This window comes from Dama dama, chromosome 22 (genome assembly GCF_033118175.1).
Source record: "Dama dama isolate Ldn47 chromosome 22, ASM3311817v1, whole genome shotgun sequence".
Lineage (NCBI taxonomy): Eukaryota > Metazoa > Chordata > Mammalia > Artiodactyla > Cervidae > Dama > Dama dama.
The window spans coordinates 48,067,799-48,094,023 of NC_083702.1; the positions used below are offsets into that span (position 1 = coordinate 48,067,799).

Sequence of the window (26,225 nt, forward strand, 5' to 3'; positions counted from 1 at the left end):
AACAGAAACAGAGGGGAGGCTTTGCAAGACCACTCACAGCCAGCATGCTATCCTAAGTTGGACAGCCAAGAGCAGACCCTGGGTTCTTTTAGGAATCACGACTAGTTCCCAGAGGGAGAAGATGTCCTCAACTAGTCAAGGCCCCCCCGCCCATTCTGTGTTACACCACCGTTCAGTCTCTCTGAATTCCCACCAGGAATGCTGTTTCCCCCTCAAGGACACACAAGGAACCAGAGATGGCGAGCAGGCAGATGACACAGGATCAGAAAGTGCGACGACAGTGACTTCTAGCTTGGTGCTTCAGACTGAGCAGCAAGGCGTTGCTAGGTTACTCAGTTACACAAGGGCTCCCTGGTCAAACCTGCTTAGGAGATACTGTTTTGGGTTTGCTTTCTGAGCTCGATAGTACCTATATCACAGGCTCTTGGAAGTCCTGTAGTAAAGAAATTAGCTTTAACTTTGTTTAAGCCAAACTTATTTGACTAAAAAAGTTAACTGCAGAGCTGGAAAATGTAGCCCTGACTCTCTTCCCAATGCTCTTTCTCCTGCATCAGACTCTTCTGGGGAGGGGCAGGGGTGGTGGGGGGGTGTCCTGATCACCAAGCACCTGGTGCTAGAAACATTGTTGGTGCCAGAACCGGCCTCCTGGCTCTAGAAAGCACTGAGGGTATTAGAACATAGCCACGCTGTCCCCTTACATCCCACTTAGCAACTTGAGGGGCTTCCCTGATAGCTCAATTGGTAAAGAATCCACCTGCAATGTGGGAGACCTGGGTTCAATCCCTGGGTTGGGAAGATCCCCTGGAGAAGGGAAAGGCTACCCACTCCAGTATTCTGGCCTGGAAAATTCCATGGACTGTAGTCTATGGGGTCGCAAAGAGCTGGACACGACTGAGCGACTTTCACTTTCACTTGCAACTTGAGACACGTCTTCCCCTTACTGCTCACAGGGGAGGGAGAGAGGGAGGTGGAAATGAAAGCATCCTTGGCCTGGAGCTGCACTCTGAATAAAAGAATGCAGAGAACTTGTCGGGCAGGTGTAACACCACGGAGCCATGTGTTTTAGGAGATTAAGAAGACAGGAAATACACGAGGCAGTCATTGCTCTCCCACTCTGGAAATAAGACAGGAAGAAGAAATCAATCTCACCCAATTCTCACTTAGCAATAAAACACAGCCCAAAATACACAAAGAAGTGGTGACAGGCTAGACAAGGTTCCTCAAAGCATAGGACATGGCTATGGGCATAAGTCACTTCATTTAAGGCTAGAGGAGTCAGAACTTCTGCTCATCAGGCCTTGAACCTGTGTCTCTGTCAACCTCACTAAGTGTTTGGAATGCCCCTTGAAGTCAGACCTGCCCTGAGCTGTGTGGGAACTCTGCTGCGCGAATGGTGCTGGGGTGGAAGCACCACACCCAGGGTGGCCCCATAAACAATGGTGACATGGCTTACGTTGTCCCACTTTCTTGTATTCTGTCCCCCTCCCTGAGAACATTGGAACATTCAAACACCAGATATTCCAGTACAGTTGCACACACTCACTTCTCAGGCTAGGCATCCTTGTTTTTATAGCCATGCCGGGACAGCTCCAGAACATGAGACAAGGTTATAACCAACACATTGAAACAAATTCTCCCATTGGTCTGTGTGTGGATGCAAAGACCAGGTATGGTCCTTTGTGACAGTTAGTCCCCAAAATGGACTGGTTTCTCATGTAAACTAGCACATGTTCCCTCCAAACATTTAACCTTTAATAATTGTGATACTTTTAAATGAGAAAGAACAAAACGAAAGGGGCAGAAGAGTCACTCTGGAGAGATTCTGAAAGGTCGTATTTGTTCGTTTTTGCTTGGTTTCACGACTCTGATCCAAAGAAAAGCCAGTACTTCCTATCCACACTGACTTGGTGAGGCCGAACCAGGACAAAGATCCATTTGGTTTGTGCTGACCTGTAGCACAGTGAAGAGAGAGTTTAAAATGCAGCCCCACTGGACACCTCCACCAGCTGCAGAAAATACCTTCTTCCAGATTTTCCTCCTAACAGCCTGACTAAAGGGCACTGTCACTTAACTGTCACATCAGCTTTCGAGGGATACTGGAATCTACATGTCCTTTCTCTTCCATTCATCCTCTGTCCTCTTTGTCACGCCCCCTCTGTCCCCTGGTTCAGTCCCTGCTGATGGGGCAGTTAGTTCTACCTTTCCAGAATTTCAGGGTGATAGGCCTTCATGCCCATGGTAACAAACACAGTAGTAAATTCCATGAGCCTGGACATCAGTGACCTTCTGGAAGTTCTCATCTGAATTTGCAATGAAAGGAGCTTGAGGGGAAAGCAAGCTGGTGCCGGCAGCTCGTGAACAAGCTGTGTGGGCGCGGCACACAGCACCGGCCGTCAGCACACGGTCGGTGTGCAGGACGTGTGTTAGACTGGCCCTTCAAGAAAACTGTGCAATCAACAAAATGCAAACCAAGGGTTAAAAGTAAAGAAAAAGTTTGTCTTTTCTGAGAGTATCAATGTGAGGAAGTCACTTGCCCAGGAAAAGAATTAAACCAATAGAGAGATTAATGAGATAAGAAGCTGAAGAACACCTGTGGTCCACGGGAACAAGCCACGGGTGAACTGACTGCAGGGCCTCCACAGCTGAGAGCAGAAGGGACGCGGTGCCACTGTCAGCATCAGTCAGGAGGCGTGGTGAGCAGACCAGGACAGTACCAAAGCTTGTCCAACTTCTCCAGACCCAGGACCCAGGGGTCCCTCCAGAGCACCCAATACACAGCAGAGCCCAACTCTGGCCATCCCGCCCCCGCTCCCCCCCCTCCCAGCTCCGTGCTTCATGTTCAACTGCATAGAACAGGTCAGTGGTTCATTCACTTTTGTGTGTTCAGAATGGGTGAAAGGATGCAGGTTAGGGTACAGTGTAAGCATGTGAAGTCAGCCTTGCAGATACAAGCTGTAACTCAATTATGCTGGAGGATTAAATAGCTCTGAGAGCACTTGCATATGCGTGGTTTTCTTTATCCAAGCAAGCATGGGGACTGGTTACTAATTATCCCCACCAAGTGTCAAAAGTTGTCCTGGACTCCAGGGCAGTCACGGATTAAATCCTGTTTCAGTCTACCATGCAGACTTTGATAGAAGGTGGCACTTTGGGTTTGCTTGCAGACAAACTGGAAGGTTGCACGATAAGCAAGTCAAACCAGCCCATTAACCAAACACAATGCAGAAAGGGCACAGAGGCTCCTTTGTGTTTCCACAAATGAAACATGCAGCCACAAGAGAGGAGACTCGTAGATTCTGTTCAGAACCCTCTCAACTGGCAGGCCAGGAGGAAAAGAAGAAAAAATTTTTTGAAATTTTAGTGTGTCATAAAAACCAATCTAAACATTCCTTCTACAGTTGTATGAGAGAAGAGAGAAAATTCTTTAAAATCCTAAGTATCTTTCATTATTTCTATTCTGATTGGTCCTGCTGCTGCTAAGTCGCTTCAGTGGTGTCTGACTCTGTGTGACCCTATAGACGGCAGCCCACCAGGCTCCCCCGTCCCTGGGATTCTCCAGGCAAGAGTACTGGAGTGGGTTGTCATTTCCTTCTCCAATGCATGAAAGTGAAAAGTGTAAGTGAAGTCGCTCAGTCGTGTCCGACTCTTGGAGACCCCATGGCCTGTAGCCTACCAGGCTCCTCCGTCCATGGGATTTTCCAGGCAAGAGCACTGGAGTGGGGTGCCATTTGCTTCTCCACTGATTGGTCCTACTACTTGTAATTTCAATTACCAACCTATCATATTTAAGTATCTGTTCTCTCTGGTCTTTTGTTGAGTCTGGAGCAGAAGCAAATTAACATCTCCTTCCCTCTTAATTAACATTTCACCTGCTTTGCTCTGGGATAGCAGAAACTTCCAGTGCTATAACCTGTTAGGGAATCCCGAAGAGGGCCATTTAATTAAGATGAAACCTTGTCATGTGACCTAACTAATGCTTCCATGTTTTATCCACTCCACATTTTCTGCAGTTAACTGGAGGCTGTCCAAAGGAGTGTTAACCCTGCCTGGCTCCTCCCGAGGCTCTGTAATTTGGCAGGGTAGGAGAAAGACAAACCTTGGTTCAGGCTCCCAAGTATAGAGAGCAAAGGGGAGTGTCAGAATCACAGAGATATTAAGCTAGGCAGTGATCTCAGGAATTGGAGAGACAAGCTACAGTGAGAGAAGACAGATATCAGTTTTTTGTACCTAGGGAATCACAAAATCTACATTGTTGAGAGGCTACCTGCCATGATTGATTCCAACCATGCAAAACCAGAGCTTTCATTAATAAATGGGGGGTGAGGGGGGTTGGGGGTGTGGCAAACTTCTGTTAATAAAAATAAAGGGAAAAATGAGGGCCAGAGAAAGTCCTTAAGGCTACAAGTCAGCAATATGGAGCTGCATCTACCACGGCGCTCATCCATCACAACACATCACAGTGACATCAGAAAGTCATGCAGCAAACAGGCTACAACCACACCATGACTTCATTCCCATCGTTCACCAGCAACACATACAGCTTAACAGTCTCAGTTTAATGAGAAGAACATGGATTTTATAAGCTTCTAACTATGAGCTAGTGAAGAGGAAAAGCTTTGATGGTGGTTTTAAGAACTCAGAACAAACTATTATGGGAGAGGACTAAATTTTCGAGAGGACTGCAAATTTAGGTGTGTGACACCCCGCTGGTATCCTAAACTGAGAGGGATCTGTCCCATGGGCTAGTAAGTCTGAGATAAGGTTGGGAAGTAGCATCTGTTTCCTCGGGACACCAGCACCTCTCACGAACCTCTCCAGGACCACTCCACTTCAAAAGGACCGCATTTTGAGAACTCCTGTTTTATAGTACACAGTGCTTCTGGTTATCACTATGTCCTTCCATCCCCACTACACACACACACACACACACACACACACACACACAGAGCACATCCAAACAATGCACACACATACCACACACAGCGCATCCTAACATTATAAGGCCATGAAGAGGTGTGCTGGAGAACCAGTTTTGGACCCATCAAAGTTTCAGGGTGACTCTTTCAACCTAGACCCAATTAAAGCCATATGGCCTCTGGTGGACACTTTGTTAAAAGTTAAGCTATAGCTCAGATACTACAAAATACCACAGGAAAAAGAAACTGTCAACAGCCCTAATCCTTTACCTGTATATTAAGCTACTGAAAGTAACATGGCCTCTGGAAAATCATATTATTGGCTGAACTTTCTTCACTGTGATGGGAAAAAAAGACAGTACACACATGTAGCGAAAAAAAAGAAAAAATTCACGTGTACATAGGACTCTGACATTCTTGCAGCACACAGCATTCCAAGCCATTTCCTTATATGCAAAACCGATTTTTAAAAAAGCAGGAAGACATTGGCAATATTCCTATTTTCTGCAGATACTAACAGTGTTTTATTCCTGTTTTGTGATTCAGACTTTAATCTGTCACTGTAGCATGTTTCTATAGTTGTTTGTATGCTATTTGTGTTTGACCTTTTTCTTGTTGTAGGCAAAATAAAACTTGAATTTTGTGTATTTTAAGTCTTAAAAGCAAAATATTCTACAAATGATGAGGCTTTCTTTGCAGAACAAGTACCTGAGCAGCACTCAAAGCACTGTACTTTGTTGTTAGAAACGTTGTCTACTTACAGCTTAGGCGCCAAGTATTCAAAACACAAGGAAAAAGAACCCAAACTCCGCTCCAGAAGAAGCCAGAAACAGGAGTCCCTAACAACCCAATGGTGGCCAAAAAGCAGAGTTTTGGAGCCCAGAGCCTGAGGAGCAGCTGCAGATACGGGGGAGGGGACTGAGCTGGCGGGGGTCCATTCACCTCACATCCAGTCCAACCAAACTGGCTCTGCTTGTGTTCATTCCATAAATCAGGCTTTTGCAAATGATTTCATGTGAAGAAAGGGTGCCACTACAAAACAAAAATAATCCCCTGCAACAATCTGATGACAGTGAATAGCTTCTCTGATCATTTTCAAATGTCCAAGTAATATTGTAATATTACATATCTTTCTGTAATAAAAGTCAAGACTGCCATGTAATTTACACTTAATATTTTATTCTGGTGTGGAACATTATCAATGTGTAACCTTCATTCTAGATGGTAACTGAGAGAGGGGATGTCAGGAACCATATTCCCAAGGCCAACCCTGTCGAGAAAGTAACCTGTGAGCCATACCACCCCTGGAGCTTTAACAATTAGGTTGGTGCAAAAGTAATTATAGTTTTGCATTGTTTAACATTGCTGTTTGATATTGCAATATTCTTAAATAAATGTGGTTATGTAGTATACCATTTTAATGTGCATTTCTCGCTTTATGTTTTTTTGCTAATGACTTATTTTATATTTTAAGACTAGGGAAATGATGTTAGATGAAAAGCTAATTTGAGTGATTTTCTTATTCAAGATGGGTCGAAAATGGGTCATCAAGCAGCAAGAACAACTTGCAACATCGACAACACATTTGGCCTCGTAACTGCTAACACAGTGCGCTGGTGGCTCAAGAAGTTCTGCAAAGGAGACGAGAGCCCTGAAGATGAGCAGCACAGTGGCCAGTCATGGGACGCTGACAACCACCAACTGAGACGATCATCGAAGCTCATCCTCCTACAACTACAGGAGAAGTTGCTGAAGAACTCAACATCAACCATTCTATGGTCATTCAGCATTTGAAACAAACTGGAAAGGTGAAAAAGCTCGATAAGTGGGTGCCTCATGAGCTGACCAAAAATCAAAAACATCGCCATTTTGAAGTGTCATCTTCTCTCATTGTAGGAACAACAAACTATTTCTTGATCAGACTGTGATGTGATGAGCAGTGTGTTTTACACAGCAACTGGCAGCAACTAGCTCAGTGGCTGGACCGAGAAGCAGCTCCAAAGCACTTCTCAAAGCCAAACTTGAACCAAAAAAATGATCATGGTCGCTGTTAGGTGGTCTGCTGCCCATTTGATCCACTACCAAATTTCTGAATCCTGACGAAACCATTACATCTGAGATGTATGCTCAGCAAGTCGATGAGATGTATTGAAAACTGCAACACCTGCAGCTGGTACTGGTCAACAGCATGGGCCCAATTCTCTATGACAACATCTGACCACATGTAGCACAACCAACACTTCAAAAGTTGAAGGAATTGGGCTATGAAGTCAAGTTTTGCCTCATCTGCCACGTTCACCTGACTTCTTGCCGACCACCACTTCCTTCAAGCATCTGAACAACTTTCAGCAGGGCAAATGCTTCTACAACCAGCAAGTGGCAGAAAATGGTTTCCATGAGTTCACTGAATCCTGAAGCATGGGTTTTTATGCTACAGGACTTCTCATCTGCAAAAATTTGTTGATTGTAATGGTCCTATTTTGATTAATAAAGATGTGTTTGAGCCTAGTTATGATTTAAAATTCATGGTCCGAAACCACAATTATGTTTGCACCAACCTAATATGTCTACAAAAGGTTTCTGTAAGTCCATGTCCCACCATCGCAATCAGAAAACAGCAGAGGTAGCACCCCAGCAAGATGACATCTATAGTTTTAAAGAAACAAAACCAAAACAAGCTCCAGAGTGAGGTAACAAATCAGTCACATGAATGGTAGCCGGCTGTCAGTTGGCCAACCCCTGCTGGGTCTTAGAGGAAATCTGTCATTGGGGCCACCTCGCCCTGGCAAGATGGGGTTAGGACCTGGAAGTGGGCCCACTGGGTCAAAACGTGGTCTGAGTGGAGGGAACTGGCTGGGTGTCTCCCCAGGCCCAGGGATGAGTGAATTGATTGGGTCCCCAACATAGGGAAGGGTTAGTCTTTGATCATATTCACCACCGATAATTCCTGGAGGGAGGAGAGAACTGGGAGGGAAAGGCCTGGGGTGCAAGGGGCTGGGGTAGAATGGAATGGGGTGGGGTGATGAGGGCAAGAACATCACATGCCGCCCTCTCTGGGCTTCTTTTCTCTGTTTGTACCTCTTCTTGTACAGCTGCAGACAGATAAGAATAAGACATAATGAGTGAGTTGGACACTTCCCCAAAGTTCCAGTTGGCTTTCGTTGAACAGATGTATATATACTTTTCTTTTCCCACAGTACGGAGGCAGACAAAGAAGCTAGTGCACTGAAGGGAACCTGCATGAATAAGGTAGTAGCTGTGAACACAATGCCAAAGGAACTCTAGTCTTTAACCACACTGCAGCTCAGCAATTGTGCCAATCTGGAGTAACAACACATCCAGAGAAGGGATAAATGAGTGACATGTATTCTCAAGACTGCAATCTAGCACTCTCAAGCTGATATGAATTGCACGTCAGCCTTTCCTGAAAATGGAAAATTTAAATATTTGTTGAAAATATCATGCCATAGAATATAAAAAGTTACGGTATTGGCAGGGAAGGAGGGGAGCAGTCAGAACTTAAGTTCACTTTCTCACCTAAATTATGTCCCTAGTAGACCTTAATTTAAATAACAAAATAGATGACTATTTCAGAGGGTGGAACATAGTCCTATCTGCAAATAAAACAATATAACTTATTTTTTTCATAACTTACTATTCTAACTAGCCGAACAGCTGAAGACTACTCCAGCACAAAAACAACTCAGTTTTGTTTTGTTTTGTTTTTACTACAAACAGGGAGACTATATTACGTAAAGGTGAAAACAGTCATCATGCTAAGATCTTTTTCCTGTGTAATTACAAGACACTAAGGACAAAGTCTAAGGTAAAAGTTGAAAACATTTTCATTTACTAAAAATTAGCAATAGACTCAAAACAGATTGTATTATAATAAAAGTGGAAAATATGCCCTTAACATGTTAATTCACTAGTTATTTCCATGCAACAGACATGAGCCTTGGTATTTACAAATACCTACTTCTTTCCAATCTGTGTCTCGACCTCTGACGCTACCATCTACAAAGAAAACAGAAAACGTAAGGATTTTAAAATGTTTCATTCATCCAGCATTAAACCTGTCTTACCTCAATTTTCTACACTAAAAGAATCTACTTGGTCTAAAAGACTGTTTGTACTTGCAGAGAACACAAACATGAATGGGGAGAGCTTTGGCGGCACAGGCAGTGGTACATGAGGCTTAGAATCTCTTTATAATAAGGCTATGCTATGACTATTTCCTACTCTTAAAAAAAAGCCCACAACTTAAAACTTCTGGCCAGCTGAGTAATTAAGACCTCGGTAACAAAGAACACTTTTCTTGTTAACATGCCATCACGGAAATCACCTCGAAAATCCCGCAGATACAAACACCTCCACAGAAGTTGATCATTTGAAGTAATATAGAGGTCACGACAAACTGCAGACAGAGACAGAACAGAACGAACATCCAAAAGTCGGAAGATCCGCAGTTTCAGTTCCAATGGGAGGACTACCAACCCAAATACATCTGGTAGGTTCAGTGCTAAAAGGAAAAAGAGAATAGATCTCACTGAGTAAAGAAGATCCAGTTTTCCTCACATCAACCAAAGTGGCCAGCTTTGTAGAGATGATAAATTAGATGGTATTTTCCAGTTATCCAGGCATAAGTCATCTATAACAAACTTTTATCCCCTGGTTGACTATATTACTACTACTAACTCTAAGCCCCTTATTCTCTTTATGTTTTACTAGAGAGACAAAATACTTTGTAATACAGATCAAATGAGTAACTATGACAATTTTTAAATACTAGTCAATGGCCTCCTTTGTTTCAAGATATATTCAATACAACAAAAAATTCTCTACTCAACTACAGAAAATGGATAATTCATTGGCTTTTACAATTGGTTCCCAATGCTGCCACTTACTGTATGCCTTTGGACAAGTTATTTAAGCTCCAACTCAATTTCTCATCTGTAAAATGGGTTAATACTACCTCCCTGAGTTGAGAATTAAATGTGTAAATACATACAGAGTGCTCAGAAGAATATCTGGCAAGCAATAAGCACTTGAGTGTTAGATTACTATTATTTGATATCTAGCAGGCTGAAAAAGAAGGGAGGAAGACAAATTCAGAAGCAAAACCAAGAAAGGAAAAGAATAATATATTCCAAAGTCAAGTGACAATTCTTTTATTATTATTAGTTACTTTGAATATAGGGATACTATTCTTCATTAGCAAAGATAACCAAAATCCAATACAAGGTTTTAAAATTCACATTATTCTTTTCCCTCACCATCAACTGAAGAAGAGAACTATGGTTGTAACAGCCTTGGCACCATGCCACTTGAGACCTAAAATACTATTTTTCTACATACAAAGAGCAGATAAAAGTCACATATCTATCTCTAAAAACCTGAAATTATTTATCAGCCAAAGACTGTGGTAGATTATGACTCCACCATATTATTTTCTACCCTGTATTTCCCCATCCCACTATCACGAGGTTTGGCCATTTTCACTTGTTTTGTCCACTGAAATGAGAGTACAAGTGGCATACTATTTCTGAATTAAAGCTTTAAGAACCAACACAAGGTCACTGGTCCTCTTTCCCCTGTGCTACAGAAGAGCAAGTCCTACATAAGGAACTCTCACCACTTTTTCAGCTAAACCTAACCCACACACACATGTACCTGAGTGAGAAATAAATGTTCAATTTAAGTCACTAAGATTTTAAAATATTTTTTACTACTGATAAAACACACAAAGAAAGCTTATTAATACAAGTATTTTGAGTGTATTATAAACCTTGCTGAATTACAGTTTCATCACCTATAAAATGAGAATAAAATCCACTTCAAAGTTGTTAGCATTAAGAATGCATGTCAAATATCCAAAGTACCTAGGCACAGAGCCCCAATAAACAGCTTTTTAAAAAGCAGACCTAATTTACAGGCTATAGATTATTTATATATGTATTTATTGAACACCAATTATGGGCCAGACCCTGTGCTAGGCCATGAGAATACATAAGTGAGTAAGACATATTTCCCTGCTTTCCGGGTAATTCATAACCTTAGGTGAAAAGAAATCATGTGAAAAATTATGATACAGTGGAAGAAGGGCTATAATAAAGATACGTATAAAATGCAATGAAGAAACAAAGAGGATGTGAATAGCAATTAAGGAATTAGCATTTAAGCTTAAAAGAGCAGAATTTCACTAGGAGCAGAAAAGAGGGAAGAGTCACATGTCATCCTTAAACATATGTGAACTTCCGATTCTTTCCAGCCCTTCAGCCTATGATGATTTATCATTTCTCACCTTGCCGGGTAAAAGCCAGAAGAGGATACACCAGCTGGTCTTTGAAGAGGCGAGAGAGTTTCTGAAGATCTTTGTATATCATGGCTACATTTTCCCCTAGAATATTTTTTAAATGAAAAGTCAAAACACAATAGCAAATGGAAAAACTTGAAATGGTGTCCTCTGCTTCTGCCAAACCAAATCAAAGTGCTAAGTAAGTTTTCACAAATAATTCCTACATAAAGAGAAATGAACTAAAGTCTTCAGTAGAAGAGGAAGTATACACTGTAACTCTGAAGGCTGAATCCTCTTTAAACAAAATCTTTAATGGACCTACTAAAGAAGTGATTAGCAATTTATAAATAAAAGAATAAGTAATAGTGCAGAGCATATACTAGGTACTATACTATAAACCATAGTAAAAATGATTTAAATTACTTATCAAATGAGCAGCATACTCCTACCCAACATACAAAGTACATACTGAAAATACTAAATTAACATAATCCACAAACTGGTGGCTTCCTTGATGCCTCAGGCAATAAAGAACCCGCCTACAATGCAGGAGACGCAGGAGCCGTGGGTTCAATACCTGGGTCAGGAAGATCCCCTGGAGGAGGGAAATGGCAACCCACTCCAGTATTCTTGCCTGAAAAATGCCATGGACAGAGGAGCCTGGTGGGCTACAGTCCAAAGGGTCACAAAGAGTCGGACGCAACTGAAGTGACTTAACATGCGTTCACATAAACTTGTAATCTAACGGTATTAACTTTCTTCCTCCTTTTTTACTTCCTTATTCCTTACTTAACATAAATCAAATAATTTGAGTGACATTCCTATAAACACTGTTCTTAAAAAATAGGCTCAGGAGCCAAATCTACTCCAATCCTAAATTCTACTATTTATTAACTCTGTGTCCTTGAAGTAATTTAACCTCCTCTAGACCTGTTTCCTGATCTAGAAAAGGGGCATAAAAACCTCTCCTGCTCTAATGTAGAGTATTTATACTCCCCACAGTAAGGACCTCCATAGTACAGAGATGAACATACAGTGTTGTAGCCAAGGACTCTCAAGTTTTTCTGGTCTTAATGGTAAGACCATCTATACAGATTCATCAGTCTAGTTCATGCATTCTCAAAAGAAACAATACTGCCTCCAACCAAGCAAAAATCCTAGCTATTATAGTGGTTTGTGACCCTCCAAAGGGCCACAGTATACAAACAAATATATAGTGTATCTATGAAATTAAAATTTCATGAGGGAGAATGATTTGGGAGTTGGGGTGGGGGATTGTGTACAAAGCCTTCTTAGGGGATTGATAATGAAAAAATGGTTGAGAAACACTGACTTGGTATGACATTAATTAATTGTTCACAGACCGTTAAAAATACATATTCTGAGGTCTCCCTTTCCTATCAACTTCAGTTCATATAAGTTAGTCTCTCAGAGTCTGATCTCCCCTGGGAACTGACAAAAATAAGTCTCAAGGCCTTCAAAGCAAAGATCTAGATCTATGTAGCCAACCCTAAAAGACACTGCTGTAAATGCCATCTCCCTGCTATAATGTATCACACCAGTCCCCACCCCCCACCCCCGATTTTAAAACCCGCCTGAATTCACTATGAAGACAAAATGAAAAATACATCCATAAAGGCACATGTCCAGCAAAAAACAAGTACTCCAAAAGATTTTAATTCCCTTCCCACCTCATCTCTTCTCCTTCAACTGCCTACCTGTCTGTTACACTTTGGGTTTAACTGACAAAAGAAAAACTATCTTCTTTGCATCTATTAGTATTATAGAATACAAGCAAAATCACGCCTAGAATAAAAACTTTTGAAGTTACACTCTGTATAAAACAGTAACCAAATTTATGTTAAGTTTAAGCAAACATTTTGAGTACAGTTTTTCTTTTAATGATCTTCCATAATGAAGTTGTATTGTATGGTTTCCACAAAACACAGTTCCTCTCCATACTGGTTAAATACAATGCTAGAAAAATCCAAAGATTTAATTCAGAAATTATGAAGTATCAATCCTGTGTAATGATTATATAATAGCATCATTCCATAATGATGCTAAATATAGTTTGGCAGTATACTTATATTATATATTTATACAGCGTAATGGCAGTATAACTATAATTTAGCATCCAAGACCCTAAGAGAAACAGGAAAGAAACTGAAACTCTGTAACATTGTCGTCAATTTGCTTTAGGCTCATCCAGAAATTTTAAGTCTTTGAACATTATCTTTCCGTTGTTTTGTTTTTTTTTCTTTTCTTTTTGCATGAACCTCTTAAACCTTTATCCCAAAAGCTAAATCATGGTTACAATACCTGATTCTTCTTTGCAAATAAAAGATTCTGGCAGCAGCTGCAGTCTTTTCACACTTCTAACCTCACTGTTGATTTTTAGGGTAGCTGAAATAGCAAAAGAAAGATGATGAAAAAGTTTTGTCATTTCACCAACTGCTTCACTTTTTCATATGGACTTGCATTCATTCCCTTGCCCCCAATTACAGACACACTGTACAAACAAACTGCTCTCTGCGTGTTTCCTTGCCTCACAGCGAAGCCCAAAGTGCAAACCTGCAGTCACGTTAAGTAAAACACCATTTTAAAAACTACAGTAGACACCTTTATATGAAACCCACTAAGTACTACCAACAGCAGCTTATTAATAATTGAAAGATATGCAACAAGGTTAATAGTTAAACACAATACAATCATTATTTGTAACGAGGTCACTAAAAACTCCATTTATTTTTTATTTAACCCTTGGCAATGAGTCTTCCCTTGTTTATTAAAAGCATCCTGCTAGCTTTCACAGTGTCATCTCTCTTTAGACCCAGAGGACCAATACTCTTGACATCACCAGAAGGTTCATTTTTTAATCCTATACACAAAGGTGCACTTCATTTCATTCTGTGAAGGAGCCAGTGATGTGCTTGGGCACATGTGCACTGAGCAGAATGTCTCAGGCAAAGGAAAGATTTAAGGACATACTGCTCCTTTTCAAAGACCCAGGCCTGGAATGCTCCTGGAATGGCTGTCGGCCATGAAGTTCACAAGCAGCTCATTTGTCAAGAATCAGTAAAGGAACAAACATCAGAAACTAACACATTTAGCAGCTACTCTCTATATTAAGTACCTTAAGACCAGTAAATAAAGGTTAATATATTGTTGAAGTGTTGTTGAGCTGTTTTTATAAGAAACTGAAGCAAAACTGACCACTTCACATTCACTCTTTGATAGCTGTGACCTTGCAAGTTAGGCTGTGACGTAGTAGTATGATTAGCCCTGTATTCTGTAACCTTTTGGCCCCCGTGTGATTAGTGGTCTGGGGATCAAACAAATTTGAGAAAGATTCCTAGCCATATTGTGACAGCCAATCACTGAAGTGGCTGTAAAGTGTTCGGAGCGAAACCTGTAAAGATCCATAAGCTAACGAGCATGACTCCTCCAGCTAGTTACCATTTATGACGACGAGGTTTCCCAAAGGCACACAGGTGAGCGCAGCAGAGCCACCCTCGCAGAGAGGGTGCGTGTACTGCAGCTTATACACGCCCCCCAACCTCCAGTTCTCCGGCATGGACACAGCTTTGGCTTCAGTCCCCTGGGCAATGACATGAAATAGAGGGAAACAGGTAATGAAGGACAGTGCGCTACTCTCAAAAAAATGAAAAACCCAAGAGGTCCCTAACCTGTCTGCAAATAAGCATTCCGTACAGTCCCTTTAATAAAGTTTGTCAAATCATTAATAAAACTGTGAAAGAAAGAAAATGTTACATTATCCACCATCAAAAGTTTGGTCCAAATAGATAAAATATCAGAGATAGAGACTGAATTCTCACTTGAAAATTTCACTTCCATGCCTAGCAGAGCCATATCATTATTCAAGAGCCCAGCTCAAATGCCATTTCTTTTGTGAAGCCTTTTTCAAAACAAATCCTTGCTGTCATTCCCACCCTCTCACCCCCTAACATTCTGTTCATATTTCTATTGCAATGCTTCTATTATTTATCATAATACATTGTAATTTGCTTTTTACTTGTTTCTCTCCCCCACTTACAGACTCCTTGAGGATAAAGACTGTCCCAGCATCTGTACATTCTAAATCCTGACTCAGTGCATGGCATGGTCCCCATGTTCGCTGATCACTGAATTACTCTACATTCTGGTTACTCATAACATGGCCCAGAATGCTCACTACTATCTCAGGCTCCACCCTAGACTTATTCAATCAGAATCAGCATTTAATAAGAGCCCTTAGGTATTCTTATGCACATTAAAGTTTGAAAAACTTCTGAACGTCTCCTTCGTGAATCTCTGGCATGGCATCCTCCGTACATACACGTTTCTCCTACCATTTGGCCAATACAGTGAGGCAGTCTGCCACCTGCCTTCCTGCCCCACTGGGACGGTAAGCACTGCGCCTGACACTAGCAGGTACTTGTCTAACAGGTGAGGGTGAATGAATGTAAGCAACAACAGCTTAAGGTCAGTGTCCCTCTTCCTAACGGGATCGTGTTAAGGTCAGTGGCAATTCATAGAACCACTAACATAAAAAAATAACCCGGTGAGCCATCTATCTAGTCATACACAATCCACATGCACTGACCACATTTTATACATATTATCATATGAAATCTTTTGGGTTTTTTTAAACCATAGATGTCATCAATTCTGTAATACTAACTAAAAGCTGACAAGGAAATAAAGGAGGAAAAAAGGAAGGAGGGAAGGGAACATTTACTGACTGCCTACTGGTATGCCCAGCATTGTCTTCAACAGTTTACATTAATACCCAGACACATTTAAGAAAGAAACCTAGAACACGACCCCTTTTCTAGCAGGAAACTTCTGTTCTCGGCCGTAATCTCACCTGAGGTATGTAACCCGACTCCAACATGAGAAGATGTATGGATACTATCAGGGCATCGCAGGGGTTCCAACAGTCAGCTGACTGATACAGGATCTCCAGTGAATGTGGCACTTGCCCTTCCACTGATTCGCTGCAGAGCATTGGCTCTGTGGGATAGAAACCTGCGCCCTCCTCCACATCCACAACATCTGGAACTGGCTCAGCTTCCAAATGCTGACCAGGCCCCAACTGAAAAGGATAACAAAAACAATGAATTCATTAAACAGACTTTCATTTATTCACAGTATATTTTGTATCCTAAGTGAACTGAGATTAGAGCTCAGAGCTCAAGCACATTACTGAGCTCAGAAATGGTGCACATTTTCTGTGAGGGCTCCTAAACCATGAATAAGCCTGCAATCTGCTCCTCCCTCCTGAGTATCTTGTGTGCAGGCTCAGTCAGTCGTGTCCAGCTCTTTGTGACCTCAGAGACTGTAGCCCACCTGGTTCCTCCGTCCATGGGATTTTCTTTGATCTCCATTAATTTTGGAAGGCAAGTTATGACCAACCTAGACAGCATATTAAAAAGCAGAGACATTACTTTGCCAACAAAGGTCCGTCTAGTCAAGGCTATGGTTTTTCCAATAGTCATATATGGATGTGACAGTTGGACTATAAAGAAAGCTGAGCAACAAAGAATTGATGCTTTTGAAGTGTGGTGTTGGAGAAGACTCTTGAGAGTCCCTTGGACTGCAAGGAGATCCAACCAGTCCATCCTAAAGGGGATCAGTCCTGGGTGTTCATTGGAAGGACTGATGCTGAAGCTGAAACTCCAATACTTTGGCCACCTGATGCAAAGAGCAGACTCATTTGAAAAGACCCTGATGCTGGGAAAGATTGAGGGCAGGAGGAGAAGGTGATGATAGAGGATGAGATGGCTGGATGGCATCACCAACTCAATGGACGTGAGTTTGGGTAGGTTCTGGGAGTTGGTGATGGACAGGGAGGCCTGACGTGCTGCAGTCCATGGGGTAAAAAGAGTTGGACACGACTGAGCAACTGAACTGAACTGAACTGAATTTTGGCTGATATGCCAAAAACCTGAAAATCATCCTAGACTTCCCCCTCAACCTTATAAGCCCCACCTCAACATGAGTAGTCGTCCAAGTTCCACTGAATCTATCTCCTAAGTCTTGCTAAAATCTGCCCCTTTCTACCTTAGTGGTACTTCAGACTCATTTATCTCCTAACCTCCAGGAACAGCCTCCCCAGGTATCCCTGGACTCCACTTTCTTGTCTCCCAAGACACCCCACCCACTGCTGCCAGAGTTTTCTGACAACTGAGAATCCAATTATGTCCTATGTCCCAGCTTAAATTCTTGCCAGTACTTCCCCTATGCAGACAGCACCACCAGGCGTATATTGTGCCTTGGAACATGACCCTAAATACTCTTAGGAAAAGAGGTCTACAATCAAATGAGTGTGGAAAATGCTACATGTCACAGCCACCTAACCTCACCCTCCATATCCACAAAATACATTCTGGCATTATAAAGCTCTGAGAAGTCCAGGGAATAATAGAAAGCATGCCTAACATTTAACCAAGAAACACTATCCTCCTTCCTCAACATTCAACATCCCCGTAACACTTTTAAACTCACGAGATAAGTTTTCCACAGAAGACATGCTGAGAAATGCAAGTCTACAAAATAAAGTCCAAACTCCTAAACCCCTTAGCGTACAAGGCCCTTCATCACCTGACCCTTGACTCTGTATCAAGTTCACATCCTGCAGTCCCTCCCTCTCCAGTCTGGTATTCCTCCACCTCTTCAAGTATTACAGTAGACTATCTTTCTGCCTTGCAAAGGCCTTAATTACTGCAGTTCACCACACTGTACTGCTATTTTCTGATTTCATGTCTATATCCTACCATGACAACAAGCTTAGAAAGGAAAAGACATGTCACCCACTTTTGTAACATAAGAACAGTACCTGGCACACAGTAGGTACCCAATAAATGCTTGCTGAATAAATGATGAAGGACAATATCCTACAATTTCATGTTTTTCAGTGTTTTCTAATTTACCCCAAACACAAAATAGGCAAGACAGATGAGGTCGCCTTTTTATACATGCTGTAATTTTGATTCAGATTAAATAATATAACCAAGGTTACCAGCTAACAAAAATTTGAAACAATCCAAGATCTCCAGACTCATAGTTCGGGGCTTTTTGATATAATACACTGCTTCAGTAAGACTGAATTACCTACATTAATTTTACTCAGAAAGACTACTTCCTAGGTATGTGCTCAACTCTTAATGCAAAGCACATGTTTCTTCTTTTTAAGTTTATTTCCATTAGAAAAGGAGCAGAAGAAAGTAAAGTTACATTTTATGAGTAAAATAGTGGAAGAATGTAAGGGAGCAACAGGCTGTTCTTTCAAAATCCTTGAGGATCTGAGCCCTGATGGCTTGTAGAGTTCTACATTCATCTGTTAAAACCCAGGGGCCAATGACAATCCACACTACTTAAAAATGAGGCTCCTCAAAGGCTCCTTCCTTTGAGGAAGGAGAAAATGCTCATTAAAACCACTTACCTGACGAAATTATGAATTACAGGCATACCTGGAAAGGTTGCAGGCTGGGTTCCAGACCATTGCAAGAAAGCAAATATTGCAATAAAGTAGGTCACAAAACTTTTTTGGTTCCCCAGTGCATATAAGAGCTATGTTTACACTAGATGGCACTTATTATGTGTGCAACAGCATTATGTCTAAACAATGTAGATACCCTTAATTAAAAAACACTTTATTGCTAAAAAATGCTAACCATCATGTGAGTCTTCACTGAGTCATAACCTTTTTGCAATACTAACATCAAAGATCACAGATCACAAATAATAAAAAAATATAAATGTCAAAATATTTTTTAAAATGACAAAAATATAACTAAAAAGGTATAAAAATATAATGACAAAAATGTTTAAACTATTGTGAGAATTACCAAACATGATACAGAGATAGAAGCGAGCAAATGCTGTTGGAAAAATGACACCAACAGACTTGCTTGATAGTTTCCACAGACCTTCAGTTTGTAAAAATCACAGTGTCTGCAAAGCACAATAACACAGGTACGTCTGTATATACGCTCTTTGCTTCTTATGCCTAACTTCTGGCCATTTATTATTTACTGACAGACATGTGGGAGAGAATATATGTGAGAAGAATGTTTTTAAAGGTTACCCCAGGCTAATATGCAGATGACACCACCCTTATGGCAGAAAGTGAAGAGGAACTAAAAAGCCTCTTGATGAAAGTGAAAGAAAAGAGTGAAAAAGCTGGCTTAAAGCTCAATATTCAGAAAACTAAGATCATGGCATCTGGTCCCATCACTTCTTGGGATAGATGGGGAAACAGTGGAAGCAGTGTCAGATTTTATTTTGGGCTGCAGATGGTGATTGCAGCCATGAAATTAAAAGACGCTTACTCCTCGGAAGGAAAGTTATGACAAACCTAAATAGCACATTAAAAGGCAGAGACATTGCTTTGCCAACAAAGGCACGTCTAGTCAAGGCTATGGTTTTTCCAGTGGTCATGTATGGATGTGAGAGTTGGACTGTAAAGAAAGCTGAGCACCGAAGAATTGATGCTTTTGAACTGTGGTGTTGGAGAAGACTCTTGAGAGTCCCTTGGACTGCAAGGAGATCCAACCAGTCCATCCTAAAGGAGATCAGTCCTGGGTGTTCATTGGAAGGACTGATGCTGAAGCTGAAACACCAATACTTTGGCCACCTCATATGAAGAGTTGACTCATTTGAAAAGACCCTGATGCTGGGAGGGATTGGGGGCAGGAAGAGAAGGGGATGACAGAGGATGAGATGGCTGGATGGCATCACCGACTCGATGGGCATGAGTTTGAATAAACTCCGGGAGTTGGTGATGGACAGGGTGGCCTGGCGTGCTGCAATTCATGGGGTCGCAAAGAGTAGGACACAACTGAGCAACTGAACTGAACTGAACTGCGGCTAATAATGACATGGGAGGAAGATATCAAAACCCTCTGGTGAGCTTATCAAACTTTACACCCACTCCATGAGAACCACAGGCACTCTCTGAGCCATCCTGATATAAATACTTATCGTATTCTTCATGCATGTGGAAACGGGAAAAAATGTTTAGCACCACCTCTCTAAACAGATCATTTGTCACGTCATTGACAAGTGAGTGGACAAGTGACTGTAATGCAATTTAGAGCTAATATTAGCATCTGAAACCATACTCTCCCTGTTTCTCTTTAAAAATTCAATCAGTACTAGATGAATTCCCAAATACAATGAAATAAGGAATGTATAAATCAACTATACTTAATAAATAAAATAAAGTAATTAAAATTTAAAAAAATTTCTATAAGAATATAATCTTCAGTCTATTGATGGTAATCACCCTGACTGGTACAGAATTCAGTTGAGCTATTCCGTATGATTTATCAACTACTCTATTTCTTGTTTTGATATTAATACCCACCATACTGTCATCATTCCAGACTTCAGATTGGGCTGCCTGTCCTTGGAGTGAGTCACGCAGTCGTGCATCCTGTATGCTGGACTGACTGGAGCTGGCGGCCAAAGAGGGTTGGTCATTATTCTGGAGTGAGGAATGCTCTGAAACTGTGGATGAAGGTAAGTTAGCTGCTGCAATGTCATCTTCAAGAATCAAACATATCAAGTCCCCAGAAACAATCCCATATGAAGCCAAGGTCTCTTCATCTCCAGTGAGGGCATCCTTGTTGTTCAGTGTAATTGCAAACCGGGTATCGGAACTGCCAAGAAAGATGAATAAGGACAGTAAGAGCTACCTATTGCCATCAGCCCCGGTATAATACATTTGAAACATATACAGAGTACACGGTATGACCCCAGCAATACTAAGAAAAACAAAACAAAACAGAGATAAAGAGAAAGCCAAAGTCTAGGAAAACTATCAAAATTATTTGTTCTTCTCACTAAATGCCTATGTTACAGATTCCGGCCTGAGGGATAGGATCAGTAATTCTCTATCATTAATCCATGTTTTCATCAATTCTAAGATATATGCTTTTTTTATACTTTGTCATCTTTGAAAAAAGGATGCATCTTAAAATTGATGACATATCACAGCTTAATGGACAGCATTTTTTCATTTAGTGTGACTTAAGAATGTGCATCTCAGGGCTGATGCAACTGAGAGTCAATGAAATATATTCTACTCAAAATACAAATTATATCACATCATTCCTCTGCTGAGAACCCTTCAATGGCTTCTATTTGACCTTGGAATTGGCCTTAACATGGCCTCCAAAGCCCAGCATCTGACCTACCCCACTCATCCTCTCACCCACTATTCTCCATCTACATGAGCTTTCCACTCCTTCCTCTAAGACAGATCAATCTCACTGCAGCCTCTAGGCCTATGCATCTGCTCTTCCAGTTCTTCAAATGACTGATTCTTTCTCACCACCCAGGTCTCAACCCAAATGTCACCTCTTGAGAGATGCCTTCTACCCAACCTCCATCACTCTATTCCATTCTTGTGCTTTACTTTTATTGTAACATCACTAATTGAAACTATCATTTATTTGCTTATCATCTCTCTTCTACACCCATACCACTAGAATTTAAGTTTCATGAGATTGAGGACCTTATCTATCTAGTTCAAAATTTCATCTCCAGCACTTGGCAAATAAAAAGTATTTATGGAACAGATGTAACCAACAAACATTAGGTGAAAAGATCAAGATGAGGCTGAAATCAGGGCTAACTATCCAATATCCTTCCATGATAGTTAGCTTATGAAGGTTCCAAAATACTAGACCCATGTCCTAATGAATATGCATAATCACAAACAGATGAGTGCACACAGATGACTGAGTATAAATTCATCCCTCTTGACTCAGTAAGAGGTCCACCCTTCTCACTGAGGTCTTATTTAAAGTCCTTTATGTGGAAAAAGTGAAGTCGCTCAGTCATGTCCGACTTTTTGTGACCACATGGACTGTAGCCTACCAGGGTCCTCCGTCCATGGGATTTTCCAGGTAAGAATACTAGGGTGGGTTGCCATTTTCTTCTCCATGGGATCTTCCCAACCCAGGGATCAAACCCAGGTCTCCCGTATTGTAGGCAGACGCTTTACCGTCTGAGCCACCAGGGTAGTCCCTATTATGTGGAAGACTACACAAATCCAAAAACCCAGTGCTAAGCAAGCTAAGAGTTCAAATTAGGCTGAAGTAATGAACTCCCATCCTTTCTGCATCACAGATTATCTGATCTTCAGAGAATAATCATTTCATTACACACTGGTGAGGAATAATTAACAAACCATTGCAGAACATTTTATGAGACATTTATACTCAGCAATGCTAACTTCATTAAGTTTTTGAGAGGTTAACAAAGGATGACGTCCTTTGAAAACTGTTCTGTTTATTTATTTTTACAATGATTCATTTTCAAAAGTGCTCCCAGTAATTCATTTATGTTTTTCTTTCACATGTAAATACACATTTTCTTACCAATTAAAGTGTCTTTGGTACAGAAATTACTGAAGCTTTAGAAACAACTGCTGCTTATGAGAAAATAAGTAGCTATGCCTCTGCTTTCAAATGTTTTGATAAATGTTGAAAATCAGCCAAGTGCCCAAAAAAACAACATCCCATTTTTAGCAGGAAAAAAAGAAACACCTCAAATGAATTGTGTTTATGGATGATTTGTCACAGCATAAGGTTGGTTTTTTAAAATGATAATCTAGCACAATGTTCGTTCAAATAGCGATTCATTAAAAAAAGTAAAGAATTGTCTGCTTAATAAAATGTCGGCCTCCCCTCCCCTTTAGTAAAGGACCTACTTCTAAAGTAACATATGGTTTTCGAGGAGAATGGTTAAAAAACAATCCTGTTTTCTGACACTGTGGGGGGAAAAATGAACTTCAATCAGGAAATGCCATCCTAGAAACTCCAGGCCTTTGAGAATTATTTTATGGCAATCTCAGATCCACTTGCTCAGCAAGGACACTTTAAAAGTAATAAGGTCTTATGGACACATTTTTAAACTGCCCATTTATTATAAAATGAACATACTGTCAGAAGAATGAATTCACTTTCACAAGCTGAAGCTTACATTCCTTCCGGTTAACCAGCCTCAACTGTAAAAACAAACTTGAAAGAGAAACTAACTTGGGCTCTTGAGTAAACAAAGCTAGTCATATTGGGTTTCACATCCTTTCCAGATTGTCCCACCTAATTAAAAAGTAATATGTATACATGTATACAAGCTATTTTTAAAAGAGAAGTTAATTTTGATAATTTGTGGTGCGGTAATGATACCAGCATGCAAAACACTTAGGCTTAACATCAAGAAAAATAATAGACGTGTCGGACAATTACTATAACACTTAAAAGGAATTTTGTCAGTATCCCGTTTTCTGTATTTATGTTTTTAATTTGGAGGGAAAAAAGGCTTACTTTGGATGTAATGTCCTAAACTGAAAAATGAAAGGGTGAGTTCATAATAAAACCTCATTTTACTGAATTTCCTAAAAATAAAATGTAAGTTTATGAAAGTCTTACGAAAGGAGTCAGTTAGCAGGTTTTCTTTTGATGAATTCACCTAAAAAGCCCCAATGAACACCTTTTGTATTTTTTCTCAGCACACTGAAATTCCAAATTCACTAGCTCAGTATTTGAAGAGGACCACCCTCACTTTTGTCCCTCTACTTCCATGTTATGGTCTCCAGGATACCCAGGATAGCCTCATCTGCAACCCCATAAATAACAGAATTCGATCCGTTATTTCTCAAAGTCACTGTCCCCAAACTGCAAGCTCTCCGGGGTCATCATAAGGCCAACGTTTACCATAGTTTGCCTTAAAAAAAAAAAAAAAAAGGCAACATCTTGCCCAGGAAAATAATATTATTTGAAACAGACCGATACGCTACACTTTGCAAAACTTTCCAGCGGGGAAGTCAAAGTGCCCACAGCGGCGTCTGGCAGGTAAACACTTAAAACAGAGTTTTAAGCGGACTGCAGGCTGGTAGTCTGAAAGCAGCGGTACAGGTTACAGGTGGCCTCGTATCTCCAGACGAGATACGAAGCAGGTTTTTAACTTCCAGCACTTTACAAACTTTTTCACTGAAATATTCCGACAGCTGGAGATGGTGAACTTAAATCCCTGGGAGCCTCAAGAGGTTTAACCTAAGCCAAACCAGTAATTTCCCAGCTCACATCTCAAAAGACTCGGGAATTTTGCACCTTAGCCTCTCCCTGGGTTCGTTTACTGCAAACACGGAAGCGAAGGCTCACCCTCGGGACGCCGGGCCATGACCTCCGGGAGCCGGGACCCCGCGAGCTGCAGCCCTCGTTCCCGCTCCCCGCCTGGCCCGCGCGCGTCACAGTCCTGGGGTGCGGGCCCCACCGGGCCCGCTAGCCGCCCCGCCTCACGTGACCGCCCGGGGCGGGCCCGCGCCACTGGGCGCACCTCCCCGCCCCGCCGCGTCCCCACCCCCCACCCCGCCTCTCCGCGGCGCCTACCTGTACCCCCAGGTAGGCAGCAGGGCCTGGCTCAGGTGCGCGCGCAGCTGCCCCAGAGTCGGCTCGGCTTCTGGCATCTCCAGCGGCCAGGTCCGCTTCTGAAGCCGGACCCGCAGCTTCATGGCGGCAGCGAGAGGACTCAGCGGCCCGGACCCCCGGGGCGGCGACGGTAACTACGGAGCGGCCGGGGAGCTCCCGCCTACTGCGGCCACTACCGTAGCTATGGAGGTGTAACCAACCGACCGCGGACCCCGCCGAGCTGGTCTCTGGAACAGGAGCGCTCCGCCCCTTCTCTTGAGGGCGCCCCCTGGAGCCCACCGGCGAGCAGACCGCTGGCGGCCCACACGGGTCCAGGCCGCTCGGGAACTCACGATCGATGACTCGGCGCGCAACGGCGCCACCTGAGAGCGCGCGATGAATTCTGCGCAGGCGTGGAGGCCGCCGCGGAGCGCCGCGCTCGCGGCACTGGTTCAGCGGTGTCACTTGTCTCCGCCTTTCCTAGAGAACGTTAACGCGGAAAGGGCTGCTGCAGGTCAAACTACTCGCCGCTCCGCAAGGCCAGGTGTCCTGCTTCTTACTCCATTTCCTCCGTGGCTCCAGCACCATTCACACCCATCAGCACCTTAGGTTGTTTCCCACGTTACAGCAAACTTAAAACAGTTTGTAGGGACTTCCTGGTGGCCAGTGGCTAAGATTCTGCGCTCCCAAAACGGGGCGCCCGGTTCAGTCCATGGTAAGGGAACTAGATTCCACACGCGGCCCAGACCCAGCGCGGCCAAATAAATATTTATTAAAAAACAAACAAAACATTGTAGCCGGTGATCTGTCGGAGAGTATATTGGCAACCTGTCGCTGCCTAATAATCACCCCAAAGCTTAACCGCTTAGGACAACAAACATTTTTCACACAGGTTCTGTAGATCGAGAATTTGACTGTTTGGTTCTGTCTTGGTCTTTCGTGAGATTACAGTCAGGATGTAGGTCAAGCAGCCTTGACCTGCAGTTATCTGAAATTTTGACTCGGGCTGGAGGATCTCGATCGCATGACTGTTGACCTTGGTTTTTTCTGTTGAGACCTTAGTTTTTCACGCCATGGGCCTCCCCATTGGGCCGCTTGAGTGTCCCAAGGGCATGGTGTCAGAGTGTCCCTCACTTCCCTCAGAGCCAGTGATCCCAGAGAGACCAAGGCAGAAGCCACAGTGTCTTTTATGATCTCATCTCAGAAGTCACATACCATCACTTCACTCGTTCAACCAAGACTTCATTGTGGGAGAATCAACCCGAAGGCGTGAATACCAATAGACACGGATAACTGGGGTCCATTTGGAAGTCTGGGTACCACAGAGGGTCTGGCAATAATGACGATGAGGAAAAGAGTATTGATTGTCACGTTCATCCTTGTAAAGATAGCCATTTTCCAAATCATAAAAAAGTTGAATAACGTTTCTTCCAATAGGTGGCAGCACTTGTCCACATTCTGACCTTCATTCACTCGATAAATACATACTGATCACCTCCATTGTGCCAGAGTATCCTAGGTGCTGAGAAGACAAGTTCCTACCCATGCAGAGCTTACAGAGAAGTGAATCAACTTTTGTGGTAGAGC

General features: G+C 42.1%; 1 protein-coding gene across 4 annotated transcripts; it reads right to left on the reverse strand.

The window, feature by feature from the left end:
• Nucleotides 1–6,075: 6,075 nt before the first annotated feature.
• On the reverse strand, nt 6,076–25,369 carry FBXO7 (F-box protein 7). 4 transcript variants are annotated; one of them, XM_061125423.1, is made up of 9 exons: nt 24,621–25,369; nt 20,588–20,678; nt 16,085–16,312; nt 14,674–14,815; nt 13,537–13,620; nt 11,221–11,316; nt 9,262–9,438; nt 8,896–8,933; nt 6,076–8,008 (listed from the first exon to the last, which is right to left on the reverse strand). In XM_061125423.1, exons 1-9 carry the CDS (start codon nt 24,740–24,742, stop codon nt 7,619–7,621), a joined length of 1,368 nt encoding a protein of 455 aa, XP_060981406.1. In that variant the 5' UTR covers nt 24,743–25,369; the 3' UTR covers nt 6,076–7,618. The 4 variants fall into 4 exon arrangements, with proteins under 4 accessions (XP_060981406.1, XP_060981405.1, XP_060981408.1 ...); XM_061125422.1 differs by having other exon boundaries at nt 20,588–20,882; XM_061125425.1 differs by having other exon boundaries at nt 20,588–20,730; nt 24,621–24,759.
• Between the last annotated feature and the right edge of the window lie 856 nt (nt 25,370–26,225).

Excerpts from the sequence above, each read along its gene's own strand:
- FBXO7 (XM_061125422.1), bottom strand. The coding sequence starts at position 24,742 with ATGAAGCTGCGGGTCCGGCTTCAGAAGCGGACCTGGCCGCTGGAGATG. Across the intron at positions 11,317-13,536 it reads TATTTGCAAAGAAGAATCAG|GGGAAAATGTAGCCATGATA; the intron begins GTATTGTAACCA and ends AAAATATTCTAG. Across the intron at positions 9,439-11,220 it reads TCTGGCTTTTACCCGGCAAG|CACTGAACCTACCAGATGTA; the intron begins GTGAGAAATGAT and ends TTTTCCTTTTAG.